Raw genomic sequence first — 25,244 nt, 5'->3', positions numbered from 1 at the left:
TGCTAGATGCTTGTAACTGTTGTCATCTTAGTCTGTTAGTTCAGTTGTTTGAGCAGATTTGCCCCTCTCCCCAGTAAACACATATTGCAAATGAGGGTGGGGGGCAAGCCAGATGTTTGCCATTCACGTTAACATGGTTGGGAGGGGGAATGTACTTATTTCTCTAGAACTTTGTCCTGATATAAGTGCTTATCCCAGCAGCCCTTTGAAGATAACTAATTATAGTTGCCATTTTACACATGGGAAACTGAGGAGAGGTAATTACTTGCCGAATCCTATTTAACCATGTACATGGTGACACTGGCGTTTGCCCTGGGCTATGTCCACAAGATTTTAAAAATTATTTTACTTCTTTTATACCCTACTTTCTCTCCAATGGGGATCCATGGTGGCTTACATAATTCTACTCCATCTTATTCCCACAACAGCCCTGCGAGGTAGGCTAGGCTGAGAGTATGTGACTGACCCAAGGTCACCCAGCAAACTTCCATGGCAGCGTGGGGATCTGGTTCTCCCAGATCCTAATCTGACACTAACCACTACACCACATTGGATCTGTACTGTTGCATACACATAAATGTGAATAATTAATGTATTTGTGTCCCTAAACTTGACACACTTTAAGCAAATTCCTGTTAATATGGGTGTCACTGTTTCACTCCCAGATGACGCTATGCTGGGGAGTGGCTGGGGCTTAGTGGTGAAGCGCACACCTTAGGTGTGGAACATGCTGTGTCTGAGCATGGGTGTCTCTCTTGCAGAATGGATCTCAGGTAGCAAGAGTTGGGAAATTTCTCCGCCTCAGACCCTGGAGAGCTGCGGCAGATGGACCAATATTTTGACTGTGTTAGACAAATTCATTTGCTTGTGTGCAGGAAATCCCCCTCATATATTTTAAAAGATTGACACTGAATCCCTAACCAACTGAATTATCCATTATTGAGAGGAGGTAGTGTTCTGCTGTTGTGGCAGCTTCACAGTTTTGGAGGGATAATACATTGTGGTGCAGATGCTGACTGCAGTGATGGGCTTGGAATGTGGAACAACAACCCTGACGCTTCTGAAGGCACCATTAGTTTAATGGTTTTGCTCTGGTGCCAGCAGAGCCAGGTGGAGGTTGCTTCAAGGGCGGGCAAAATTGCTGTTGATGATGTTATACCTCCTGAGGATGTAGCATCATCGCCTTTGCCAAAGACGTCATGACTGGATTATATCGGTCTTGGGTTGGTTCAGTGATGCTTCAAACGCAGCCTAAAACTCCTGCCTTCTTTGATTTGTTAAAAAGCGCAAGGGCACACAACACCCAAATGGAAGCAAGTAGAAGGAAAAAACCTGGAATATGTAAGAATGAAACCTGCCCCAAAACACAGATGCAGAAGTTCAGATCAAGTATAGGGAGAATTACAGTGGAGAAACAAGGGCTTGCTCCTCATGGCGAAGAAACCTTTCAATTCCTGTTGCTGTTTAAAGCATATTACAGTTTTCTCTCACGCTGTTGCCAAAATGGTATCTAACTGCGCAACTATTAGGGAATACACAGACTGGAGTATATGTTTATGGGCACTTTTTAATAGAGTAAGGCAAGAAAAAAGAAACAGAAACAGTCAAACGGCACTAAGGGTGCATGTGGTGCTGCTAGAGCAAGATAGAGGTACTCAAACATTCTGGAATGTTCCTCAGCAGCCCTCAGTTGGTTCTCTGTTGCCTGCTGCCAGAAACCCAGATGGGCTGTGCTTCCACTAGCATCTTTCAGGGTAGTTCCCATATAGGGTTACCAGCTCCAGGTTGGGAAATTCTGGGAGGTTTGGGGGTGTAGCCTAGAGAGGGTGGGGTTTGAGGAGTGAAGGGACCTCAGCAGGGTATAATGCCACGGAGTCCACCTTCTAAAACAGCAATTTTTCTCCAGGAGAATTGATCTCCATGGCCTGGAGATCAGTTGCAATTCCAGAAGATCTCCAGCCTCCACCTGGATGCTGGTAACCCTATTCCCAAGCCATATCTGATGTGAGCTCTGACTCACACAAGATTATGCTGGAATAAATGTTAGTCTTTAAGGTTCCACTGGATTCCTGTTTTATTGTGCTGCCACTGTCTAACACGGCTACCCAGCTGGAATTATTACCCAACCGCAAGGCCAGTGGTGTGTTGTTCTCCTAACCATTATTTCAGTTTATAATAAACCCTGTATCCTGCCTTCCCTTTGCCCCACCCAATCTGGGCCTAAAAGCTTGCCTGTCATGCATAAAAGAGAGTGAACGGATGTAACAGCTTGTCATTAGTTGGCCATAGACCAATTGGATCTTTGAGTGCTAACAGATGCTTCCATCTGAGTCTATATTGCCTGTTTCCTCCTTATCTCATTTTATCTCACCCTTCCTCAAAGATGCTTTATCCTCACAGCTCCACAAAAATAGGTCAATGAATCCTAATCCAGTATTCCAACCAATACATTGCACAGGCTGTGCCTAGAATGTATGATGCGCAAGCATTCAAAGAATTTTTGTTTAAAAGCTCTGGAGTTTATTTATAAAGGAACTCCGGGGGGGGGGGGGGATGCTGCTTACAGGTATTTGCAACCAGCCAAAAGACCCCTGTCCCTTAGGCCAGGCTGTTCAAAAATAATCCCATGGGTTGTATAATGCATGCTCCCCAAACTTAAGATGTGATCAGTCTCCACAATCTCTAGTAACTGAAGTGGGTCTGAGGGACAAACCTGGCTGAGGTAATGTGAGGAGGCAGCCAAGCAGAGGGCCTAGTAGCAGGCACGGAGAGCCTGGTGAGTAGGCCAAGATCATTCTCTGATATTTATACAGGGCTTATCACTTTGTTCTAGCTAGCAGCCCAGGCCCTCACCCACACACATCCATGTCATTCATTGTACTACCCCTTCCCACATGGCAGCAGTTCCTTCTTGGCCCTTATGCACTATTTGAAGGATTCTCCTGGGTCTGATGATGGGTTTATTCTGGCTCTCCACTTTGGAGAAAGTTAGCCTGTGGTAGGGAAGATGGGGAGCCAGGTAAAATGGCTGAAAATATGTCCTGCTTGAGATAAAATGCTTCTTTGTCTGGAGAAGCAAAAAGCCTTGGATCTGAGCCCAGCTCATTTCTTGTAGCATGCTGAATAAGACTGAGGCCTTTATGAAGAGATTTACATTATGAGATTTACTCATAATGCTGCCCATCAAATAAATTACCCTTACTGGATAGTTCCTACACTGTTTAATATATCTGCCTTAGAACTGCTTGTGCTCTGTTTCAGCATTTCTTCAACTCTGTATTAGATTTATGCTGATTTTAAACATTGCAAATGTGTGTGTGCGTGTATACACACACACACACACACACACACACACACAGAGAGAGGCTATTACATTGCTTATTGAGAAGCCTTTGAATTTGACTGTACTAATTCACACTGTAATCTGCATTGAGTCTCAGTGAGAAAGGTGAACTATAAATGAAGTAAATTTTTTAAAAAAGACAAGATTTGATTCAAAATTCTACAGCAGTGATCACCCAACCAAGAAGTAATAAAACCCAGAGAAGCACCTGTTTGCTGCAGAAGTGGTCAGTAAAGAAATAAATGGTTCTTCTCTCCTGGAAAAAGGGTCATTTAAAGTATTCATTTGATTGGGAGTTTTGCAATTGAATTCAAATTCAGTTGCTTCATGCTTGGATACATAGTTGTTAGGAAGACATTATCGAAAATGCTGAGACTGCATTAGTATCAAAGTGGACTGGAAATCTCAAAATCCCCTCAATCCAGACACGGGTCGATTAGCAGACGTGACAGCGAGAAGAAAAATCATCTATGGGGGGCTGAAATAGGTAAGTTTTTATAAAGGTAGACTGTGTTCCATATTTTTATGTGTATTTATTTAAACACGAGTTGAATTTTCACGAGTATATTTATATTGTATGTTTTTTGCGAACGGTTTACATATCTCACAAAGGCGTTAGGAAGAAACAAACCGAAAATAAGCAAGAATAAAGTCGCAACCTATGCACGTTTATTTGAGCGTAGGCCCATTAAACAGCTAGATACAGTTGCAATTAAGTGGAAATCTGAGGGGGACCTTTGCGCATGCGTACATTTTTTGGGCCGAACGCGCATATGCCATTTGAGGCGAGTATGCGCGTGCGCAGCTAAATTCCTTCGCCCCTCTATTGGTGTAAAAGAGCGAAAAAGAGAAAGAACAAGAGCGCGAGAACAGGAAGCGAGAGTAACGCATGCGCAGCTGCTTTTTCTAGTCGCGGGAGGGAGAGAACACAGGTAAATGGGGAGCGCACAGAGCGCCTGCGTTGGCTCGCCCCCGTTCGATTGAAGCAGGAAAAGGGAGGAGCCAAAGCAAGAGGAGGGAGAGTGAGCGAGCCATAGCAGGATGCGGGGAAGCGTGGCGCATGAGCAGTTGCCTCTGCTTGTTCCACCATTCGGGTAAGGGAGGTGAGGCAGAGAGCGGTTAGCAGTCGCAGCAGGAAACAGCGGGTCGGCCGCTGGAGGGGCGCGCGGGGGATTGTGGGATCGCGGCGGTGAGAGCAAAAAAAAAAAAAAAAGTGAAGGGAGAGCGCGAGCGAGAGCGACACCCCCGCGAGCGAAGGAGGGGGCTCGAGCCCGGTGAGAGCGGCTGGCGGTGGGGGCGGGGGAAGAGAGGAATGGGGCGCGCGCGCGGGTGACAGGGGAGTCGTGTGGGAAGGAAGCTGCCGCCATTTTAGAGTTCCCCGTGGGAGACCCCCGTGTCCCCCGTATGCCCTGACTCCCCCCCCCCCATTTAGTTTCTGTCATTTTCCCTCCACCCCGCCTCTTAATCTCTCTCGAAGGCTTCCTTTTTTCTTTGTCAGGTAATCACAATCTTTCTCTCCCCCCGAACTCAACAGTTTCCTCCTACCGCCCCTCAGTGTGCATATTCAAAGCTCCCGAAATTCGGGTTTTAACTACTGCTGCCTATTTGGTTCTTGCATTAGAAGTGATGTTAAAAGCGGTGAAAGGTGGTGGTGGGAGATGTGGGTATTTTGTTTAGTTGCATCTCGCCAAAGTCCAGGGAGGTTAATTCTAAATTATAAAGTGTTTTTTTATTTTAAAAATTGCTTACGATAATCTAGTCAACACAAAAATGGATGTTTAAAAACTCTACTTTCTTTTTCATCTGAACTCTTGTCACCCCTTGAAACCAGCCTAAACAAATAGCTAGGGCCTTCTCAGAAGATGCTCAGGCTCAGGTTTTGGTGACTGTCTTGAAGAGACAGGCTATGACTTTGATGCATGTTAGTATAAATGTTATGGAATTGCATATGCGTGTACATACAAATGTGTATGTTCTGTGTTAGATTAGCTAACTGCAAAAGATGATCTTTCTGAATATAGTTTCAGGTGAGCAACCGTGTTGGTCTGTAGTAGAACAAGATTTGGGTCCAGTAGCATTTTAAAGACCAACTAGTGTTCCAGGGTATGAGCTTTCAAGAGACAAAGGGAGCTTTGAAACTCAGAAGCTTGTACCCTGGAAGTCTACTGGACCCAACTTTTTGCTTTTCTGGATCCAACGTTTGCTTTTCTGGACCCAACTTTTGCTTTTCTGAATATAAGTTTTTAAATGATCGTTCCTCACACTGGAAGGAAAGCACAAACAATATCTAACTCCTTCCACACCCTCTCTGCCCCTGGCAGTAAGCCGCTCCTCTTTATTTCCCCTTGCAACACCCACTGGTACCCATTCTATATGCTGCATTTTGTTTATAATGTACAAAATAATTGCTACCCTGTGTGGTTCACTCCTCATAATCACAAATATGGCTTGGAATTGCCATATGCATTTAAAATGTAGGGGAAAGTATCCACTCATTATATAATAGCTTTCCTGACTGTGTACAAAAGGGTGGCTAAGTATGTTAATGGATAAACTCAGCTCAGATAACTGTGCATACACTGACCACTGACAGCTCCCTGCTGACTTTGTAATAACCCTAACTGCTGTGACCTGATATTCCCTTTCATTGGTATGCCCCCAAAAGGCCCGATCTACTAGGCTTCTTCTCCCATGCTTGCAAGGCTGTGTTAGGTTGTTTGCTCAGAATTATGCATTCCAATGCTCTTTTCTTTTTTTCGTAACCTTTTCTTGCTATCTTTAAATGTTTTGAATGGACTTTTGTTCTGTTCCTCACCAGTCTCTATCTCTGGATTGCAGACGCCAATGTTGTGTTGATGAATCAGGGAAGTAATAGTTCCACAGCTCACTTCAGGAAGGAAGTTTACAGGTGTCATCTACTAGTAGTTTTTATTTGTCTCTTCTGTTTTAATGCAAAATAAAACAGCCACCTTAAATATTAACAAAATGAATTCCAGCGTACACTTTTGTGAATCAGAGATTTCCCCAGATGCATACACCAGATGCATAAGGATGTTTTAATGTATTCTTGAAAATGTGGCTAAGTGGTGGGAATGAGAGGCAAGTTTTGCTTTTAAATGTTTTCTTCCTCTGTGAGAGATTTTGGAGGGAGAGTCTTGCTTTGTTTTGAATATTTACACAGAAAGTATATCACCAATTTAATATGCACTCTCAGTTTATGATGGAGTTGTGGGTGAGGCTGATGTTGAGAGCACAAGATGAAAGCATATCTAAATACTACCCTAAATAACATGTGTTTGGCATATTTAGCATTGAGAAAAAACAAACGGCGACTTGTAGCATGTTCAAGGCAAACAGCTTTACTGTAGTGTGAGCTGTTAGGAACTAGAGATTGCTTCATCTTTTAGGAACTAGAGTTTGCCTGAAGTCTATTCATGGTTGGCTGATAAATGGTCATAAACAGACATTTGTAAGTAGTGGGGTAAAAAGTCCATGATACACAGAATGTACATGCTGTGACAGTTCTGTGTCAAGTTAAAATGACTATAGGATGAGGACAGTTACACAGTGTCCTAAATAGAGTAGTTTATCATTTTTACTTTGGTTTGCAATTAGTAAACAAATTTAAAATTAGTGTCAACTTCCTAGAACATCTAAAGAAGCATGTAACATATGCCAAGGATGAGGTTGTCCATTCAGTCATTTCAGTTGAATTTAATAGTCTTCCAGAGAGGATATGGACAGGGGCTCAGTTTCACTGTCAGTCTTTATAACATCACTTGCATTAGTTCTGTACCAGATAGCTTTGGTTGTGCAAGTCAAATAAAAAACCTGTTGCTGGAAAGGATGTTCTGATCAATCAAGTGAATTCAAAATTTGATTGGAGGGGTGTTGGATTATTGTGTTTGTGGCTTTATCAATAAAACAGACATCTACTCTCACACACACAGTTCTTTGGGATAATCACATGAAAACACTAACTACAGGTTTGAAATTGCCAAGCTTGCACAATATTGTATCAGCAATATCATTCATTCATTATTAGTCTTGTCAAACCATGAACCTTCAGAAATCTTTCAGCAGAACATTAAAGCCCTAGAAAATCTTCCATCCCACATATTTGCACACATTCATGAGCTCAGATTCACAGTTTAAACTCAAGTGTTTCAAGGGCTGATTGTTCCTTTCCCCTTGTTTCTCCCCCTCCAGTTTCCCAAGTCTACAAATGGGGAGATTGCTGACATGATTATTTGGTGGGGATGGTGATATTCATTACAATTATTTTCTTTCTCTAGCTTCCATTCTTTGAGAAAGTTAAAGTAGACAGAAGGCCTGTGGCGTTGCTTTTCCCCCTTTCCATTAACTTGGCTGTTAGTAAACATAAGGCCCCCTCTGCCCCCCAAAACGGATCTTATCAGTCTATCTTTGTTTTACCTTGGGTAAATTCTGCAATACGTTTTCTTCTCATACCCAGGGGGAGTTCAGTGTATCTCTGATCAATTTAAAAAAAGATTTACAGCTTGCACTGTTGCAAAAGTTCACATTGCACAGTCTTATACGAGGCATGTAGCTGCAGCCTGCCTTGACAATTTTGGCAGAAGGGTCCTAAAGCTACAATTCCCTTGCTACAGTCAACACATAAGGAAGTAATTGAAATAAGAGACTTGAATTTCCAACAAAGTGTCTCTTAGTACTGTTGACAGTCAGCCGAGGGTCCTCAATCTTTCTCACAGCAGGGTTGGCTTGGGATGGGACTAATACATGCTTTCATTGCTGATTTAGCCGAAAGCTCTGTTGCATGCAGGCCAGAGGCACAATCTTATGTATTTATTGTACTTGAAGCACCTTCTGTTTTGACAAACCTTTTGCTAAGCATCCTGAGGAAATGCTCACTCAGTATGCATCCTTCTGATCACTGCCAGATACTTCTGGGATGGTAAACTGCAGTTAAGGTGCTGAAGTTGTGTGTTGATACATGTGAGCTTGTATGTCCAATCAAGTTTCAAAGGTGGTTATTCCATGGTTCTTCTGTGGAGAGAACCACCTGCCTACATGAGCAAGAAATTCTTGGTGAATATTTTGGGCTGTTTGTGGATCGTTGTCATCTTTTTCACGCATCACGTTTTTAGGTGTACACCTTGAAATGGGAAATGCAACGGTGACCAGATATACTTCCAAGTGTGCCTCTAGTAGGTACGCTGACTAGTGAGTTAAGATTGGCTTGATGGCAGGTCTGGCTTTGCCCTTTATAATGTGAGAAATAGCCTTGTGTTTATATCAGTGACATTTGTTATGTGCTCACTTGTTTGTACCAAGATTAACAGCTCTCTGCCCTGCTAAGGAAAAACAGCAATGGATTATGTCTGCTAAAGTGCTTTGCCTTCTCTCTGTTTTCTGGCCTTTTAAAGAGGCAGAGTAATCTAGTAGTGTGGCTGTAGTGTTACATTTTGCATTCCTGGCAGGGAAAAAGCTGCAATACCAGGGTAGCTATCTTAGGCGAGTGGAGAATGAAAGAGTGGGTGATTCACCTTGTTCATGGTTTCAGGTAGCCATGTTGGTGTGAAGTAGAACAGCAGGATTTGAGTCCAGTGGCACCTTAAAGGGAGCTTTGACTCTTGAACACTTACCTGAATGTCTTGTTGGTCTCTAAGGTGCCGTGGACTCAAATCGTGCTTTGTCATTTGACTGCTTGTTCCAAAGTGAATGAGCATTAAGCACCTATATGTTCACTGGGAGATGGAAGAAAGCCTGACAAAAATAAATAGCAGTGCATTAAAACTGAATAACTTTTGACTAGCAATAGGGTTTTGAGGAGTTTAACAGCAAGAGTTTTGATATTGGCGAAGGTTGATGAATGAGTCAAGCTGATTTGAGCATGTTCATTCTTTAATACATCATTGGCAACGCTTAAAATGTGCTTTGCTGAAATGTAGTAGTTGAAATTCACAAATGAATAAGGATTCCCCCTTCCTGCTTTTCCAGTCTTGCAAAGCACTAAAAAAGAATTTTTCTTCTTTTTCAAAACTAAAATGTTTATATCTTTATCTTACATTCAAGGGCCCCCTACATCATGTGTGAGTTCTATGGAGAATATATAGAATTTTTTTTAGCTTGCTGGCTGATGTGAAAAGTGGGTTTGGAAAGTAGAAAGTTTGAAGAACTAGCAGGCTCCAGTTGGTGCAAAATGCTGCAGCTCCACTGTTATCAGGAGCAAGCAGGAGTATGAACATCCATCCTGCAATCACTCCATTGGTTACCATGCTCAGTTCAAGGTATTGGTTATCACTTACAAAGCTCTTCACGGCCTTGGTGCGGCTTGTCTACAGGACCACCTCATGCTCCTCCATGGCAGGTTTGCTCTTCCAAACAGGATCTTCTGCAGGTGCCAGCCTGCACATTGGCGAAATCAACAGCAGCCTGTGCACAGGTTTCTCTGTGGTGGCGCCCACCCTGTGGAACAGCCTGCCTGAGAAGGTCAGGAGAGCCCCCACTCTCCTGGCTTTTCGCAAATGGTGCAAAACTGAATTATTCAAAAAGGTTTTTTACTCGGATAGAAGGGCTGTATTGTAGGGAGGGGATCTCAAATGATCCACTAATGAGTTAGGAACCATAGACCTCACCACTACGTTGTATTGGATTCCTGTTCATGCTGTCTTTGTGAACTTTTATCTATTTACCCTATGGCATTGTTTATGGAAATATTTCTGAAATTGACTGTACTAAAATCTCACCCTATGTAATCCGTCTCGAGTCTCAGTAAGAAAGGCAGACTGTAAATGACATAAATAAATAAATAAGACCACTTCTGTAAGAGGTCATCTTGAAATCTGTTAATCTTTTTGATACTGTGGGCAACTACTCAGAACCTATAGGTTCAATTAGTAGTATAATTTAAGTAAGTGTTAAATAAGATACTTTGGGCAATTCTGTAAGAAAACAGTTTTGTGGGTGGACACAGAGACCTGTTTGTATTTTGTGCATATGTGAGGAAAGTAACCTTTCTGTGGAACTTTATTATGATTTTAAAAATGCTATGCTATTTAGGGTATTTCCTGAAGTAGGTGACTTTGTTTATGTTTACAGAGTTGGCAGGATGGATTCTGCTGTGTAATCCAGTAGTATATGTAGTTTTGTAAAAACTTTAGCTTTTTTCTTTAAACAAGCAGCTCTATAGGCGTTGTAGTTTAATTTTTCTGTGCAGTACCTATCCTGGGCACATTACTGTATTTTCAAAGTATCATTCTGTTTCTCCTGGCTATTAAATGATTATAAATGTTCCCTATTTCTATTCCTTTCTAACCTATCATAACACCGATTTTTGATAATAAGTCTGCAGGGAACCAAGAAATTACAGGCCTCTGTTACACTAGCATGTATCTTAGATAAATTGATGGAAAGCATTATTGAAGCCAGAGTTATTAAACATAAAACTAAAACCTCGCTAAGGAAGAATCATCAAAGTGAAGTACTTCTTCAGTTGCTTTTTTGGTGCTTTGGGAAAGTGTTATGCACATTGATCGGGATGACCTGATGCCTTCATGCTCTGCTTATGGACTTTCTTGAAGCTTCTAACTGGCCATTGTTGAACACAGGTTGCTGGATGGGACTGATATAATAGGGGGCTTTAATTATTAAAATAACTTTTAGTTCAGGTCTCTAAAAATGCAGTTAAATGCAGTTAAATTCACCTTTCCATCCTGTCTTCTCCATCATATATCAATTGTTCCTCCTAGCTTGCTGGTTCTCTTCATTGTCAGTCCACAACAGAGAAGAAAGATGAGCTGTGTTTGCTTTAGGATTTAGAAAACAGAAAGAAATTGTCTAGCATTGCTTCCTTTGTTCAGGAGATAAGATTTCGGCACACCTTTGTTGTCCTATCCCCTCTCCTTCGTCATCCCAGTCACTGGGGGAGACTTCCAATATTGTAAAGCCCAGTACTGTACAATTTCAATAAGGAAGACATATTTACTTGTTCCACCCCCAGCTTGAAAACTACATTCATATTCTGGAATTTAGGTTTTCTGTTTGAGGAGTTTGGCGAGTATGTCGGGAGGTAAAGTGGATTCTCCAGTCTCAGGTGTAGCGTTCTGCACAAATGTTAGCATGCATGTGTGCAGTTTGTGTGTGTGTGGCATGATGAACTGGAGAGGTATGTGATGGTCATGAAGACCAGAAACAGATGGTATGATTTGGGCTGAATATGCTGTAAAGTGAGGCTGCTTTCATAGTGCTTGGCAGAACAGGGAGGTGAGTAGCGAAAAGGACGGGGACAGGATGTACAAACCTAATAGAGCTCTGCATATGCGTCTTGGCGTGTCTTGCGTGGGTGTTCAGCCTTCCAAATGCATACATACCCACCTCATCTCTAAGCAGGCTCCCTATTGGCTTCGAGTTCACTGATTCCTCACTGGCCTCCAAAAGATCGTTGATTGTGGCTCTTGTGGGCAACAGTTCCTGTTCAGGGGCTGTACCTACCACACTTTGAAGCATGGCTTTCCTTGTCATTATGTAGCTGTTGTAACATTTTGGCTTGGTTTGGTGAGTGACCTCACAGCGCTGTGCTGGTTTTTCTGTGTGATCTCATATGAGATGGGGAGAGAGTTTATAAATGAGATTCCATTACAGTCTTGAATTTTGAATAATGGTTTCATCTCTGTGATGAGGAATTGAGAAGGAAAATGTAGAAAAAGGAGTTCTGACCTGAAATTGAGGGGCAGAACTCAGCAAGTAATATTAAATAAAACTATTGTAATGACTGCGGAAATAATGATTTGAGATATACATGAGATAATTGTAGAACTGGCAAGCTTGAGGTGTTAAAATGCTCTTAACTCTTTGTCTCTTGTGAAACTGTTGGCTTGCAAAAGAGACCACCAGATGATGTTTTGCTCATCAGAAGTTGTAACTGTCCCCAGTTACCAGTGAGCCCCACCTACGTTAAGGTTTGTAGCTGTCCCATCTCAGCCTGGCTGTGGGCCAATAAGGTAATGAGCTCTGCTAAAGCGTGGCCTTTACTCTGCTGTTGCAAGTAAAGTTTTGTTTGTATGGAGAATCTTCAGCCCTAAGAAGTTCAGTAGAACATAATCTTTACAGACTAAGATCATTTATTTATTTTATTTATGTCATTTATAGTCTGCTTTTCTCACTGGGCTGCATCCTTAATTGTTTGAAATTTTCCCCCAGCATTTGTCTTTTCTTCATGTTTTCTTAACGTGGTCAGTTCTCGTGTGTTTTCTAGGTCACTTGCATTTGTCCTAGATTTTAGCTGTACTATTCAAAATCTTGGATAGAGTGTATAGTTTGTCCAGTTATGATCTCTCTGTTTCCCAGCACTACCTCCTAATTTGCCCCTGAATGCTGCTTAAACCTTAGTTTTTGGCATATTTGGGGTATTTCAGAGGCATTTGTGTCTTGGCAGACTTCAGTCTTGAACAGATCATGTGACACAGTGGCTAATGCCTGCCTGGATTTGAGGTACAAGTTGCCTATCACCTACCTTGTCCAACCCCCAAAGACTGCTTTGATGGCCATGCAATATGACTTTTTGGTCTGCTGTTTTAGGAGACTATACAAGGGACTCATTACGGTAGCCAACCAGCACAAATTTCGATAAAGCTGGGCAAGTGATTTTTGTTGTTTTTGCATCCTGAGGGATATTGTGTGAATGAGAATGAAAAGGGTTTTGGAAATGTTTATGGATACCAGCTGCCACTCTAGGGTATATGACAAGGCATTCAAATAGGAAATGTTGAAAGCAGGCTAGTCTTGGTATACTGTAGAAGCCAATTACGAAATATGAATGACTTGGGATTTTATTATACTTGGACATAAATACTGCAATATGTATGTCTAGTGATCTGTACAGCAAAGTAGTGACTTGTGAGCACAGCACAGTTTTCCATTAGTTTTCCTCCATTTTCCATTAGTATCCTAAAAGGCAAGTTTCCAAAACTATGTTGGGGAGACGTTTTTGAAAATCATCAGGCTTTGTTTAAAATAAAGTATGCAGATACATCCCAAATATTTGTTTAACTTCCTATTTTTTATTAAGTATTACACCAAAAAGAGGAAACAATACAGAAAAACACAATAACATAAATACTAAATTCAATATCTTAACTACTATCTAAATTATTGAAAATGTTTTTGCACAAAGTTTCAAATGGAAACATTTCCATCTTGTTGCAAAATTGTAAGTTTTACCATCAAAAATATATCTTTAACTTTTTAAAATGTATTTGGAATATTTTGAGCCCAGTATGAACAGCCATGGTAATAGTTATCCAACTTCTAGGCAGATTCATCTGCTGTGAGTCTTGACTGTTTTAACAGATACTCTGAAGCACATTTTAAATATAATCTCTCTAAATGTATAATCTGCTGCTTGACATAGGGAGCTGCAGCTTGGGTATCGAGTCCTTCTGACCAAACCCTCATTTAACTCACCACTCACCAGTAACTTGCCTTGAAAACCAGCAGTCAGGTTGATCTTGGCAACAGTGTTTGGCCAAGTATATTTGTCTGTGGTCTGTAGTTTTGCTGGGAATACCACAGAAGGCCTGTTGGTTAAACACAGTCTATTGCTATCAGCATACAAGTCTTCTATTAAAACCTTGTGTCATGAGAGGTTGGTTTTTGGGTTTCCAGGATCATCTTGGGCAAAAGGAAGACCCCAAGGTTTTGAAATCTAAGGGGGGGGGGTCTCCTCTTATTTGCACACATTCTTTTATAAAGTGTGCATGAAAGCAGTCAGTAGGTGCTCTTTTTGGGGGGGGGCGGTAATTTGGGAATATTCAGTTGTGTGTGAAACTGACTAGTCTCTGGAAGGCTCGCTAAGCATGGCGGATAGGTTTCTGTTCCTATCCCTTCACCAACCTGTCTTCTCTCCCTCACCCCCAACAGCAAATAAATGCATCCACTGAAGGTGCTGGTGCTGTGAAATATCTCCAAGTAAACTTCTGTTGCAGATGTGTTAGTCCTTTGCAGAAATTACCATTATTCTTTTACCCTGGCATTCTCGGTTGGTTGGTTGGTTGACTGACTACATACATTACTCCAGGTAAACAAATCTTTAATGATAAGATGCCCCAGCAAACAGTATTCTGATATTAATCAAGTAAGAATACTTTCTAGGCCGTAGTTACCTAGTTCCAGTTCTCTTGGCTTTCCAAACTGTCTAATTCTGTCACTAAAACAGCAGAAACACAAATGTGGGGCCATTCAGTCTTTCCTCAGCTTTGTACCAGAACAGAGGTTGGATGTTGCTTAACACAGAGAATATCTTTAAAATACACAGCAGCATCATATATGAGAAAACATTGGCCTATTTGTTTGCTAAATGAAGAATTTGCACCAATGCAATGAGAATCAGGATCAGTGCTTGTCAGTAAAAAGCCAATAATTAAAACAGGAGCAGAATCTTTGGACGGTGGTAATTCACTACAGCTTCAGAGTCCCTTCACATAATAAGAATTGATGGTTGGCTGGCCTAGTTTCACTCAACTAAGAAACATAGCTCTGGACTTTATTTTGAGCCATATTTAGTAGTTGAGGTGGCTGTAGTGGGAGTTTCATTCTTTATCAGCCCCTCACTAAACACCACAGATAGCAAAGCTTCATGTGTGAAAAAAGATGAAGTGTGTCAGATGCTTTTCATTATTTATTCTTTTTGTAGAGTCCCGAGTTTTCTGGTTATAGCATGTAACCTTAAAATGTTTAACTCGATTTGCCTTCTCCAGTCTTTGACACGACTGCAGAGGAACAGAGCCAATTATTCTTTGCCCTTGCATCCCTTTCTCATACTTGTTGCTCCTTAGCCCAGAATGTAAAACACTGAAGTGTGTTCCTATATTGTGTGATCCCCCCACCCCCAGCACATCTTAGTAAATGAAGCAAGATTAAAACACCCTGCTCAGGTTACTGGTGAGAGGTAAAGCCAGAAAGCAGCAGCAGCAGCAGGAGCAAATACACTAACAAACTGCTTTCTGAATGGGTTATTGACCTTCACTATGGAAGCGGCAACTTCCCAGCGCCCCTTTCGGATGTCCAGATCTAAACAACTGCTATTGTAGTGCAGTTGTGCAAATAAGATCACAGTTCAAAAAAGTATTCAGCATACCTGCCCACGCATACCTGCATTAGTCATTCTTGGCACATCAAAGTCCTAAAACAAACCAGCACAGATATTTTCTCATTTGAAAAAAAAAACCCACCCAGATTGCAGGTAGCTGTGTGGGTTCAAAGCAAAATCTAGAACCCAAAATCACGTGACACCTTTTATTAGAGTCAGACAACATAACTCAAAAGAGAATGCAAGTTTCCAAGTTCTCCAAAACTTGGTCGAGCTGCTATTTAAAAAGGAAAAGGGAGGAAAGAGAGAGAGAGAGAAGCAGATGTTTCAGACGTTAATCTTGGGGACTCTGCATTCTTTTATGCCAAGCAGATCTGGATAGATAAAGTGGTACTGGGTGAACTGGTATCATCAGGCCGCACCTTTGGCCTTCTGGGAGAAAAAGCTCCCAACAAGTTCTGTGCAGCGTGCAGTTGAGACTCCTTAAGGTAAGGGCTTGAAACATCTTGCTCCCCCTGCCTCAAGCACATACTACATTCTGCCAGATGAAGACTCTGGAGAACAAAAATGTACACTGTTTTGGTCCTAATAAGAGGGGTTAAATGGCTTTTGTGTCTTGTGTTTGAATTTTAAAAGCTTCCTCACCTGATTGCCTAGAAGAGTACTGCCTTAGCTGAAGTATGTGGCTGGGCACATCCTCCTTGTTGGTGGCCACAGAACTGATAAGCTACTGAGCTTTGTATTGTCGAAGTATTGTCGAAGGCTTTCACGGCCGGAGAACGATGGTTATTGTGAGTTTTCCGGGCTGTATTGCCGTGGTCTTGGCATTGTAGTTCCTGACGTTTCGCCAGCAGCTGTGGCTGGCATCTTCAGAGGTGTAGCACCAAAAGACAGAGATCTCTCAGTGTCACAGTGTGGAAAAGATGTTTGCAGGTCATTTGTATCTACTCAGGAGGGGTGGGGTTGAGCTGAGTCATCCTGTAAGAGTTTCCCAGGGTGTGGAATGCTAATGGCGGGAGGCTTCACTGTATCCTGAGGAGGTTCTTTTGCATATGGATTGGTACTTGATGTGCTAATCTTCTCTGCAGGGCTATTGTCGGGGATAGAATGTTTAGTTAGCCTGGTGTTTTTCAGAACTGGATACCATGCTCTGTTCATTCTTAAGGTTTCTTCTTTCCTGTTGAAGTTTTGCTTATGCTTGTGAATTTCAATGGCTTCCCTGTGCAGTCTGACAAAGTAGTTGGAAGTGTTGTCCAGTATTTTGGTGTCCTGGAATAAGATACTGTGCCCTGTTTGAGTTAGGCTATGTTCAGCCACTGCTGATTTTTCAGGTTGTCCAAGTCTGCAGTGTCTTTCATGTTCTTTTATTCTTGTCTGGATGCTACGCTTTGTGGTCCCGATGTAAACTTGTCCACAGCTGCAGGGTATACGGTATACTCCTGCAGAGGTGAGGGGGTCTCTACTGTCTTTTGCTGATCGTAGCATCTGTTGTATCTGTTGAGCTTTGTATTAAGGGTGTCCTGTTGCTGCTTTTTTGAACCTACCTGGAAGTTCAGTGTCTCACTTCAAGTTGTGAGTTGAGCTTGTTTTGGAACTGCTTCTTGGAGTTTCTGTTCTGTCCTTTCTGCCTCATAAGCTTACTGTCTCTCCTGTGACCCCCAGCAGCCTCTGGAAGTGGAACGGGGGCTGTAAATAGGGCCTGTCAATTCAAACATAGTTCCAAGCTGTGGCTTGCAAACTTGCTTCAAAACTTGGGTTTTCTAAAAATTTTGCTTTGCTTGAGGTTAGCAGTTGACCAGTCAAATCCAATCATCTAATGGTGGTCAAATATTCTAGCATGAAACCAAGAACATCACTGTGTGTAGGTGACAGCTTACCTTTTATAAAAACAAAAACATTCCATTGTGATTTGTTAGCATAAGTGAGGGCCAGCTGCCCCCTAGTCTTGTAGCTGTCAAGACGAAACTTCTATTGGCTGTTGGCTGTAAGTGCAGATTTCTGTGAACAGGAACACCAGCAGCTGCTAGTGGAAATAGATACTACTCATGACTCCATCTTGCTTGCCACAGGCGATCTGGCTGTCCACTCTGTAAAACTCCTGTGGCAGACTTAAGTAAAATCATTGCAGTTTATTTAAAAGTTGCTTTCAGTGTCTGGTAAAATTAATTTGTTTTCTTAACCTTTTACCAAGTATTAAACTTGATGGTTACAGTATATCTCTTTGTTGTTAATCTTTGACTAACATAGCCAGTTGACTGACCAGATCTTTTTTGATTAGTTAAAAGCCTAACTTTAGTTTTGATTAGCTGCTTTTGAAAACCATTATTTGGATCCAGCCAACATTTTCACTGATCAGTTTCCAGAACTTAGTCTCACCCAATTCCCTTCCTTATTATATCCCCCTTACGTCCTGGCTTTTGTTCATAATATAAGTCCCATGCTCTCCAGGATGTCTTCTGTCATCCTTTTTTACCAGCAGAAAGACTGGTAGGATCCAACCCAGTGGTTTGTCAATTCAAGCATCACGCGAAACGGTAGCAGTGCTCTGCTTGAAATGAGCCAGAGACAAGGATGATGCATATCTAAAGTCCTATTCCTGATAGCTGAGTTCTGATCATGCATTCTTGAAATGAATAAACCAAATTTTCTTCCTGATTACATTCTTTTGCAAACAGTTCAGTTGCATATATTCCTAACCTTGCACACAACTTTGCTGTAATGATTGTGAAGAAAAATACTCTTGGACTAATGTTAATAAAATAGAAAGTAAGGAGGAGGCTTAAACAGGGGTTTGAAATCTCTTCCCTTTCCCAATTACCAGCGCTGCTCATGAATAGCAATGTCTGTTTTCTCTTGTTAAACAGGGCTGTATTGATTGGATTGCAGAAGAAGGAATCTGGTTGTAAACTCTTTCTCTTAAGACAAGGTGTTTTTAAAAAAAGTTGGTGATATTCAGGCATGCGTTCACCCTGGAGATGTACAGAAACTAGAGTATGTTTGCTGGAATTTTTAAAAACGAGTAAGCAGGTGATGAAACAGCATTAGCAAAGATGGAGATAACTTCAGAAGAGTGTAAAATAATGGACTGATGTGGATATAGGGATTCAAGTGTTGGAATAAGACAGTGAGATCTGAGTTCAAATCTGTACTCCATCATGAAGTTCTCTAACAGCCAAACTAGACGAGACGAATTACACGAGGCTACGCGAGTGTCTAGAATCATGCCTGTTCCTATCTGCCCATGTCTATTTTACCCCAGGGGAACACATGTCCTGAAGCCCTAGTCCATGCATGTGTCGGGTAGCTGATGTAGTCACGGTTGCAAGGGTCCATGGTCGTAATCAGCGAGTTGCCATTGCAGAGCATCAATTTTGAGTGGCTTCCACTACCCTCTCTCCTCTTTTTGCCCTTAGATCAGGCTTACCCCAAAACTGTTTTGCTTTCAATCTGGCATGTTTTAAATTCTCCTGTTTTCTATTTGACGCTGCTGTCTCCCTATTTGTCCTTCCTGCATCCTCCTCCCCTCTTAACTTCCTCCTCTTCCTCTCTATGCAGCATCATCCATCGGTATAAGGAGGAGTTGGGAAGAAAGAATGTAGCAACTTGATTAAGCATCTGAGCAAAAGTTCAGAAACATGCCCGATACGTGAACCTCAAAAGGACGGGGTGGGAGGTACTTGTTCTCTAGTTCAGCTTGGCAATACAGAGCAGATTGGGTAAAATTTGGCCACTGTTTCCAAATTTGCTGGGGACCTACTTCTAACTGTTATCTAAAGACTCCCCAAGTTTCATTAAGACTGGACTTCGGGGGGACATTTTATGGGCCCTGAAAGAAGGTGCCTCAGCCACCTCCAATCTCCATTATTCCCTGTAGGGAAAACTAGGGGAACTCTCTAGGGGGCTGGGGTGGCATTTCACAAGCAAAATCCTCCAATTTTGCAGGTGACCTACTTCAAACTGTCCCCCAAAGACCTCCCAAGTTTCAGGGAGATTGGACCCCGGGAAAGGAATGATCTATGGGTTTCTCCATTGCAGTCAGATTTTTCCTCAGAATAGGAACAAATGGGGTAGCTGGAGGCACTTTGCAGTGGGGTGGTCTCTAAAATGATTGAGTGCAGTGTGACCACGGTGCGTGAGTGAACAGGAAAGCAATGGGGAAACACGTGTAAGTGCGTTCACATGTCGTACACATATAATTAGTCTCATGTAGTTTGGTTCTGAGTTACCAGAGGTTAGTCATGATCTCTGCCTAACTTATCTCACTGGGTTGTTATGATGAGATAATGGAGGAGGGGAGGGCCATGTATGCCACCCTGATCTCCTTGGAGGTAGGGCGGGATAAAAGTGGAACTGTTGATTCAGGCCAGGTTTGGTAGATCTAGTCTTTGGAACTAAGTTTTCATGCTTAGACCCATATATGTTAGTCTGGTATCCTGCTCTCTCAACTAAATGATCATGCAACCTCAGCTTGGAGTAGCAAAAGAAATGCTATAGTAGTTGTGAGATGGTTTCTTCCTCTGAGGTTACTAAAGACTTGAATTATATACTATTTTTCCGTCTCTTTCTGCTCTTCCATGTTCTTCTAATTTCTTCCCTTGGCTTGGCTCAAGGGGAATTTTCATTTGCAGATCACTAGGGATATTCCAAAATTAGAAGTTTTTGCAAAGAGAAGTTGTTCCTTGATTTTTAAAAAAAGTTACAAGGAAGTTTGCAATTAAAAATTACCAAGGTAAAGCTCCTCTTTGTTGGATTGTGGAGAATCTGATGAAAAGGCTGTTTTCTCCTCGCCCTTTCTCTGTGCAAGCAGGGTTGGACTGGGCCTCCTGGAATAATTATATTAAAGATATTGGGGTGTTCCCTTTTGCATGAGGCCCTGAGCATTCACATTTAAGTTTCTTTCCACAAGCAGCGTTGCAGCAAAGAGCCACTTATCCCCCCTGGCTTCTGAAGACGCTGGTTTAACACACTTTCCTTTTTTCATCAGGCTGTGAAGAATAATAGATGTACTTGGGCTTCTAAGCAGTTGAGTTGGAGTCCAGGAACTTAAATTTCTTCTTCAGTTTGCAGTAGAGTCAGGGTGGTGCAGTGGGTTAATATGTTGAACTCATACCAGGGAGACCTGGGTTTGAATCCCCATTTAACCTGTGAAAGAGATTTATTGCTGGTTGCTGAGAATGTAACATCTTTTCCTGTTCCTAACTTCTGCTGTAAACAACCTAAACAAATTCAGATGCTTAAAACATGTGGCTGTTATCTGCAGTCACCTGTCATAGCCGCTATCACTGCTGACAACTGAGGCAACAAGCTGCCAACAAAAGAATATTGAGGGCTGATTTGCATTTGGCATTTTGTACTCTTGAGGGCCAGAGCAGTTGCAGTGAGAGCATTCATGTATTACTTAAGCCCTTCGAAATATCTGAAAGCAATGCCTGATCCTTTCCTGACCCTTAGAAGACACTTGTCAGCTATGTGATAGAGTAAAACAACTTTATCCACAGAATTGTTAAATGTCTACCTTGTCCAGTATTCTTGTAGGTAAACCCTCAAACAGGGCAAGATGGTGACAACTTTCTGCTAAAAACTTGCCCTTTTATTTAAGATAAAGCTTGGATTATCTGAAACAGAGAACGTATCTTGTCTGAAAACCCATGTGCAGTTCTGTGTGACTAGAATGCAATTTACAGCTGCGGTTTTGTCCGTGAAATGAAATGTGCCCTCTCGGTCATGAAGTGTATTGGGTCTTTGCTTAACTTAACTTACAAGGTTGTAGCGTGAGTAAATGAGTTATAGGGTTTTAAACAAATTTGTAGTTTTAAAAAGTAGGTTGGAGTTTGCAGTTTCCAATTTTTTTAATGTATTGTAAGATTTAATGGTTGAACTTTGTGAAGTCGGCCATTACCTTCTCTCCCCACGCCTTTCCAGTTTCTGTGAACAGATCCAAGCCCAGCTGTCAAAGCCAGGCAGTCTGCTCTGGTGTATTGCAAAAGTCTTGTGATTGTAGAGGTTGCTTGGAAACCCGGTGAAAAGTTTTGGCCTTCACAGTGGTGGTGGAGGCAACAGGGTTGAAAAGGGAAATGAGGCGTCGCCACGTTACTATTTGTTTCTCTTGGTTTTCCCCCTCCATCTGGTGGTACAGAGAGTTCTTTGCCACTGTGAACTGCAGCTGTAGTTAGGGAGACTTGCAAACATGCAGTCTCAAAGAACCGCCTTCTTAACCAAGTCTTGCAGAGGGCATGAAAGAAAAGAAGCCCGTGCTACATGTGAAATCATGCTGCCAGGTCCTTCTGTTACTTAATCCACAATGACTACCACCTTTGGTACTGTAGGTATTGATGTGGGCTGATATCCCTATTTCAGCAACAAACATGCCTTGAAAGTGGTGGGGGGCTTATGTATGTGTGGAGGTGATTCTTCTTTTTGTTTTGAAACACACTGTCACTCCTAATCTGAATGAGTTATAGGGATTCTCATCCTGTGGGATGGGCCCTCATTAAAGCATATTGGGCATCATAGGATCATGCATCAGTTTTGTCTTTCACCGTCAACCAGGGCATGAAAGAGATGCAGAGGATCCGTGTGGATTTATGTTGGATTTGTGGTAGGGTGGCTGCCTTGTTCTCTCTGTGGGAATTGGCACCTTATTCTTGCATTTTCCTTGTAGACCAAGAGATCCTGCTTGTTTTTTCTTTTAATGCCAGCTATAGGATTACTACCCCAATCTGTGGATTTTTGCATGAAGCAGCAAGCATAGGCTGCTTCATGCAAACTGATCAGATAATTGTTTTGTTGGGGCTGCTGGAAGATAGTATAAGTTTAGAAAGGAGGGGAGTGCTGTTTAAAAACTTAGAGAGAGAGACTAGACTGAAGGCAGAATTTATCAAAAGTTTAATTCTAGCCATTTGGGACAGTGGTTTTCTCTCTCATGGCAGATGTAACATAGTGCGGCAAAGCTAGGGAAATACTGATGTTGTAAATGGTCATGGCGCTTACCTCATATACCTTTGCTGCTTCTCTTTTATGGCTTTTGAGCCCACTCCTTATAACTTTTGTTTTTTCTATGCCTGCTGTACGTATGTCTACTGAGAGTGGATGCATTTCATGCATCTGATGAAGTTGTCTCTAGTCCATGAAAGCTTGTTTCATAATGAACCTATCTTTGAAGTGCCGTGAGACTTCTGTTTCGTTTTGCTGGGTTAAAAAATACTATCCAGCTGTTAATGACTCAGATACAGTTCTAACATGACCAAGACGCATGAGGATTCTTCCCCTTGCTTTGAGTCTTTTGTTGGAGAAAGACAAGCTAAAAATGTCTTAAATGGACGCTGTGCAAACTTGAATGAATTGCTGTTCCCCTATTAGACATTTTTAGCACCTTAGTCAAAATACTTGAATTAAGGGTTCCTCTATGCCTGTTGTTCATCACTCCCTATTTACCCTGCTGCAGCTTGGCTCTGGCTGCTGCTGGAGTCTGTTTCCTTGCTGTGCTCCTGCTGGGCTTTCATTCTCTTTCTTCTGTGAAATCTGTTGGTTGGCTTGTCAGCCTTTTTGATCTTGGCCCTTTTGTTGTTCTCTGTTCAGAACTGTGGCTTATTACAGGACACCCTCCAGCTAAGTGGTCTGGGCCTGAAGTTTGCTACTAGAGGGCAGCAAAATTGGATAATCTAGAAGCTACTCTAACTTGTAAATGGACCTGTTGAAGCACTTAACACTCTTTGTGCCATCTCTCAGACTGAGCCTGTGGTGTGATGGTTCTATGTCAGCCCATTTGACTATCCTCTGATTTTGCATCAGTGTCTAGTCCCCTCAGCCTGTTGCCCTTCCCTATAAGATACTGGTTGCCTCTTTGGTTAGATCCTCCACACCATTTAGTTCTTGAGCAGCCTGTGCAGGGCCTCTTTTGAATTAAGAAGGGGACAATTTACAGGAGTGTGAGGCTCACCAGCATGTGGGTTCATCCTTCCTCTTTTTTTGATGTCCCTCTCTGTCCTTTTCCCATTTTCTACAGCAAGCCATGTTCTGGAAGTTTGACCTCCACACAACCTCTCATATCGATACCCTCTTGGAGCGTGGCAACGTGACCCTCTTTGAGCTTCTGGATGAGGAGGATGTGTTGCAGGAGTGCAAAGTGGTCAATCGAAAACTTGTGGACTTCCTGGTGCAGCCAGAGCACATGGAGGCCCTGGTCACCTGTGTGACCGAGGAGCCCCCTGGAGATGTGGACGAGAGAGTGCGCTACAAGTAAGTGGAAGATCTTGATGTTACCATCTGGAGGAGAGAAGCGTTGTTGGGGATGTGGTCTGTGCACGAGTAAGTTGTTTTTCTCTCTGGACACGGATCAAACTCCTGTCCTTTAAGCTCTCCAGGATTAAGGAGAAATGTGATGGGTTCATCTTCCCCTCTCCTGTTTCAGCAATCTCTTAACTGCCTGTGCTATCTCCACTGCAGTATTTTTATGTTGCAAGGTGGGATGAGAATCATTTGGTTATTTTTTAAAAAAATCCATAACATGGAAAATGACAAGATAGTATCTTAATTAAAAGAGTGCCTCCTCCTCCCATAGCTAGCTCTCTTTCTTCAAAGAGCTTAGAGCATTTTTCCTGTTTCTTCCTTCTTCCATTTTATCCTCACAGCACCCCAGTGGACTAGGCTGGGCAGACAGAAAGTGACTGGCTCAAGAGCAGCCAGTGGTCTTCATGACTGGGAAGGGATTTGAACCCATGACTGTTCCTTGACCTTAGCGGGCACTCTTACCTCTATATCACACAGGCTTCCTGAGGCTTAATAGCAATTCTAGAGGCTTGCTTTTTGACATTTTGTTTGGATGTCAGGTTAGTATTCTGTTAAGAAGCAGGGCTTTTTCAGGTGTAGCACTGGAGCTCTGGAACTTCTTTCTAAGAGTAGCTTGTTTTGACTCCGACTGATGCCATTCTTTAAGATGGACTAAAGCATTGTTGCCTTGCAGTGCTTTGGGGAGGTAATTCCAATGGATTCTGCTGGTTTATTTATTTATGTACCCCTTCTCCAGCATATAGTTTACAAGGCAGTGTACAGTCAGCAAACCTAAAATCAACAACAAATAAAAGCAGCCAGTTCCAATAAACAAAATATAGCTAGGTTGAACAACTCATTCGAAAACATTAGGCTGCAGACAAAATTCTGTGCAAGAATTTAAAAGCGTTCCAAAAAAGAAAAGTCTTTGCTTGGCAATGAAAAATGTTAAGGAAGGTGCCAGGTGCAGAAAGAGAGTGTTCTAAAGGTGGGGCCAGCATTGAAAAAGGCCCTGTGCCTCTTGGCCCCACATCTCTCCTCTGAAGTTAGGGTGGAATGAAGAAGTATCTGGCATGATGGCCCTTGCAGGACTATATTGTGCTCACGCAGGACTGCAGGTAAAGGTAGTCCCCTGTGCAAGCACCGAGTCATTACTGACCCATGGCGGGACATCGCATCACGATGTTTTCTTGGCAGACTTCTGTTAAGGGGTGGTTTGCCATTGCCTTCCCCAGTCATCTACACTTTACCCCCAGAAAACTGGGTACTCATTTTACTGACCTCAGAAGGATGGAAGGCTGAGTCAACCTTGAGCTGGCTACCTGAACCCAGCTTCTGCCGGGATTGAACTCAGGTCGTGAGCAGAGCTTGGGCTGCAGTACTGCCACTTACCACTCTGCACCACAGGGCTCTTACCTCATGCAGGACTATATAAGAACCATATTGAGTGTAGTTATTCAAAAGTGATGTAAAAATTCCTTAAATAATTTACAGTAGGAAACTGTTGTCCCCAATTATATCTGATTGCTGCATGAGGAAAGTTTTGTGTAGGTACTGAATGGG

General features: G+C 42.3%; 1 protein-coding gene across 7 annotated transcripts in view; it reads left to right on the top strand.

Moving 5' to 3' along the window:
- The first annotated feature begins 4,256 nt into the window (after nucleotides 1-4,256).
- The window catches only part of PPP6R1 (protein phosphatase 6 regulatory subunit 1), a 46,171-nt gene continuing 25,183 nt past the window's right edge, over nucleotides 4,257-25,244 (top strand). For 2 of the 7 annotated variants that reach the window (XM_054992710.1, XM_054992709.1), the window contains exons 1-2: nucleotides 21,666-21,735; nucleotides 23,419-23,651. In XM_054992710.1, the coding sequence (XP_054848685.1) occupies nucleotides 21,715-21,735; nucleotides 23,419-23,651 (254 nt within the window). In that variant the 5' untranslated portion in view covers nucleotides 21,666-21,714. The other 5 variants (XM_054992714.1, XM_054992713.1, XM_054992712.1 and 2 more) reach the window with 5 other exon arrangements.

Source organism: Eublepharis macularius, chromosome 12 (genome assembly GCF_028583425.1).
Source record: "Eublepharis macularius isolate TG4126 chromosome 12, MPM_Emac_v1.0, whole genome shotgun sequence".
Classification (NCBI taxonomy): Eukaryota; Metazoa; Chordata; class Lepidosauria; order Squamata; family Eublepharidae; genus Eublepharis; species Eublepharis macularius.
This window is presented reverse-complemented; position numbering and strand designations above follow the sequence as displayed.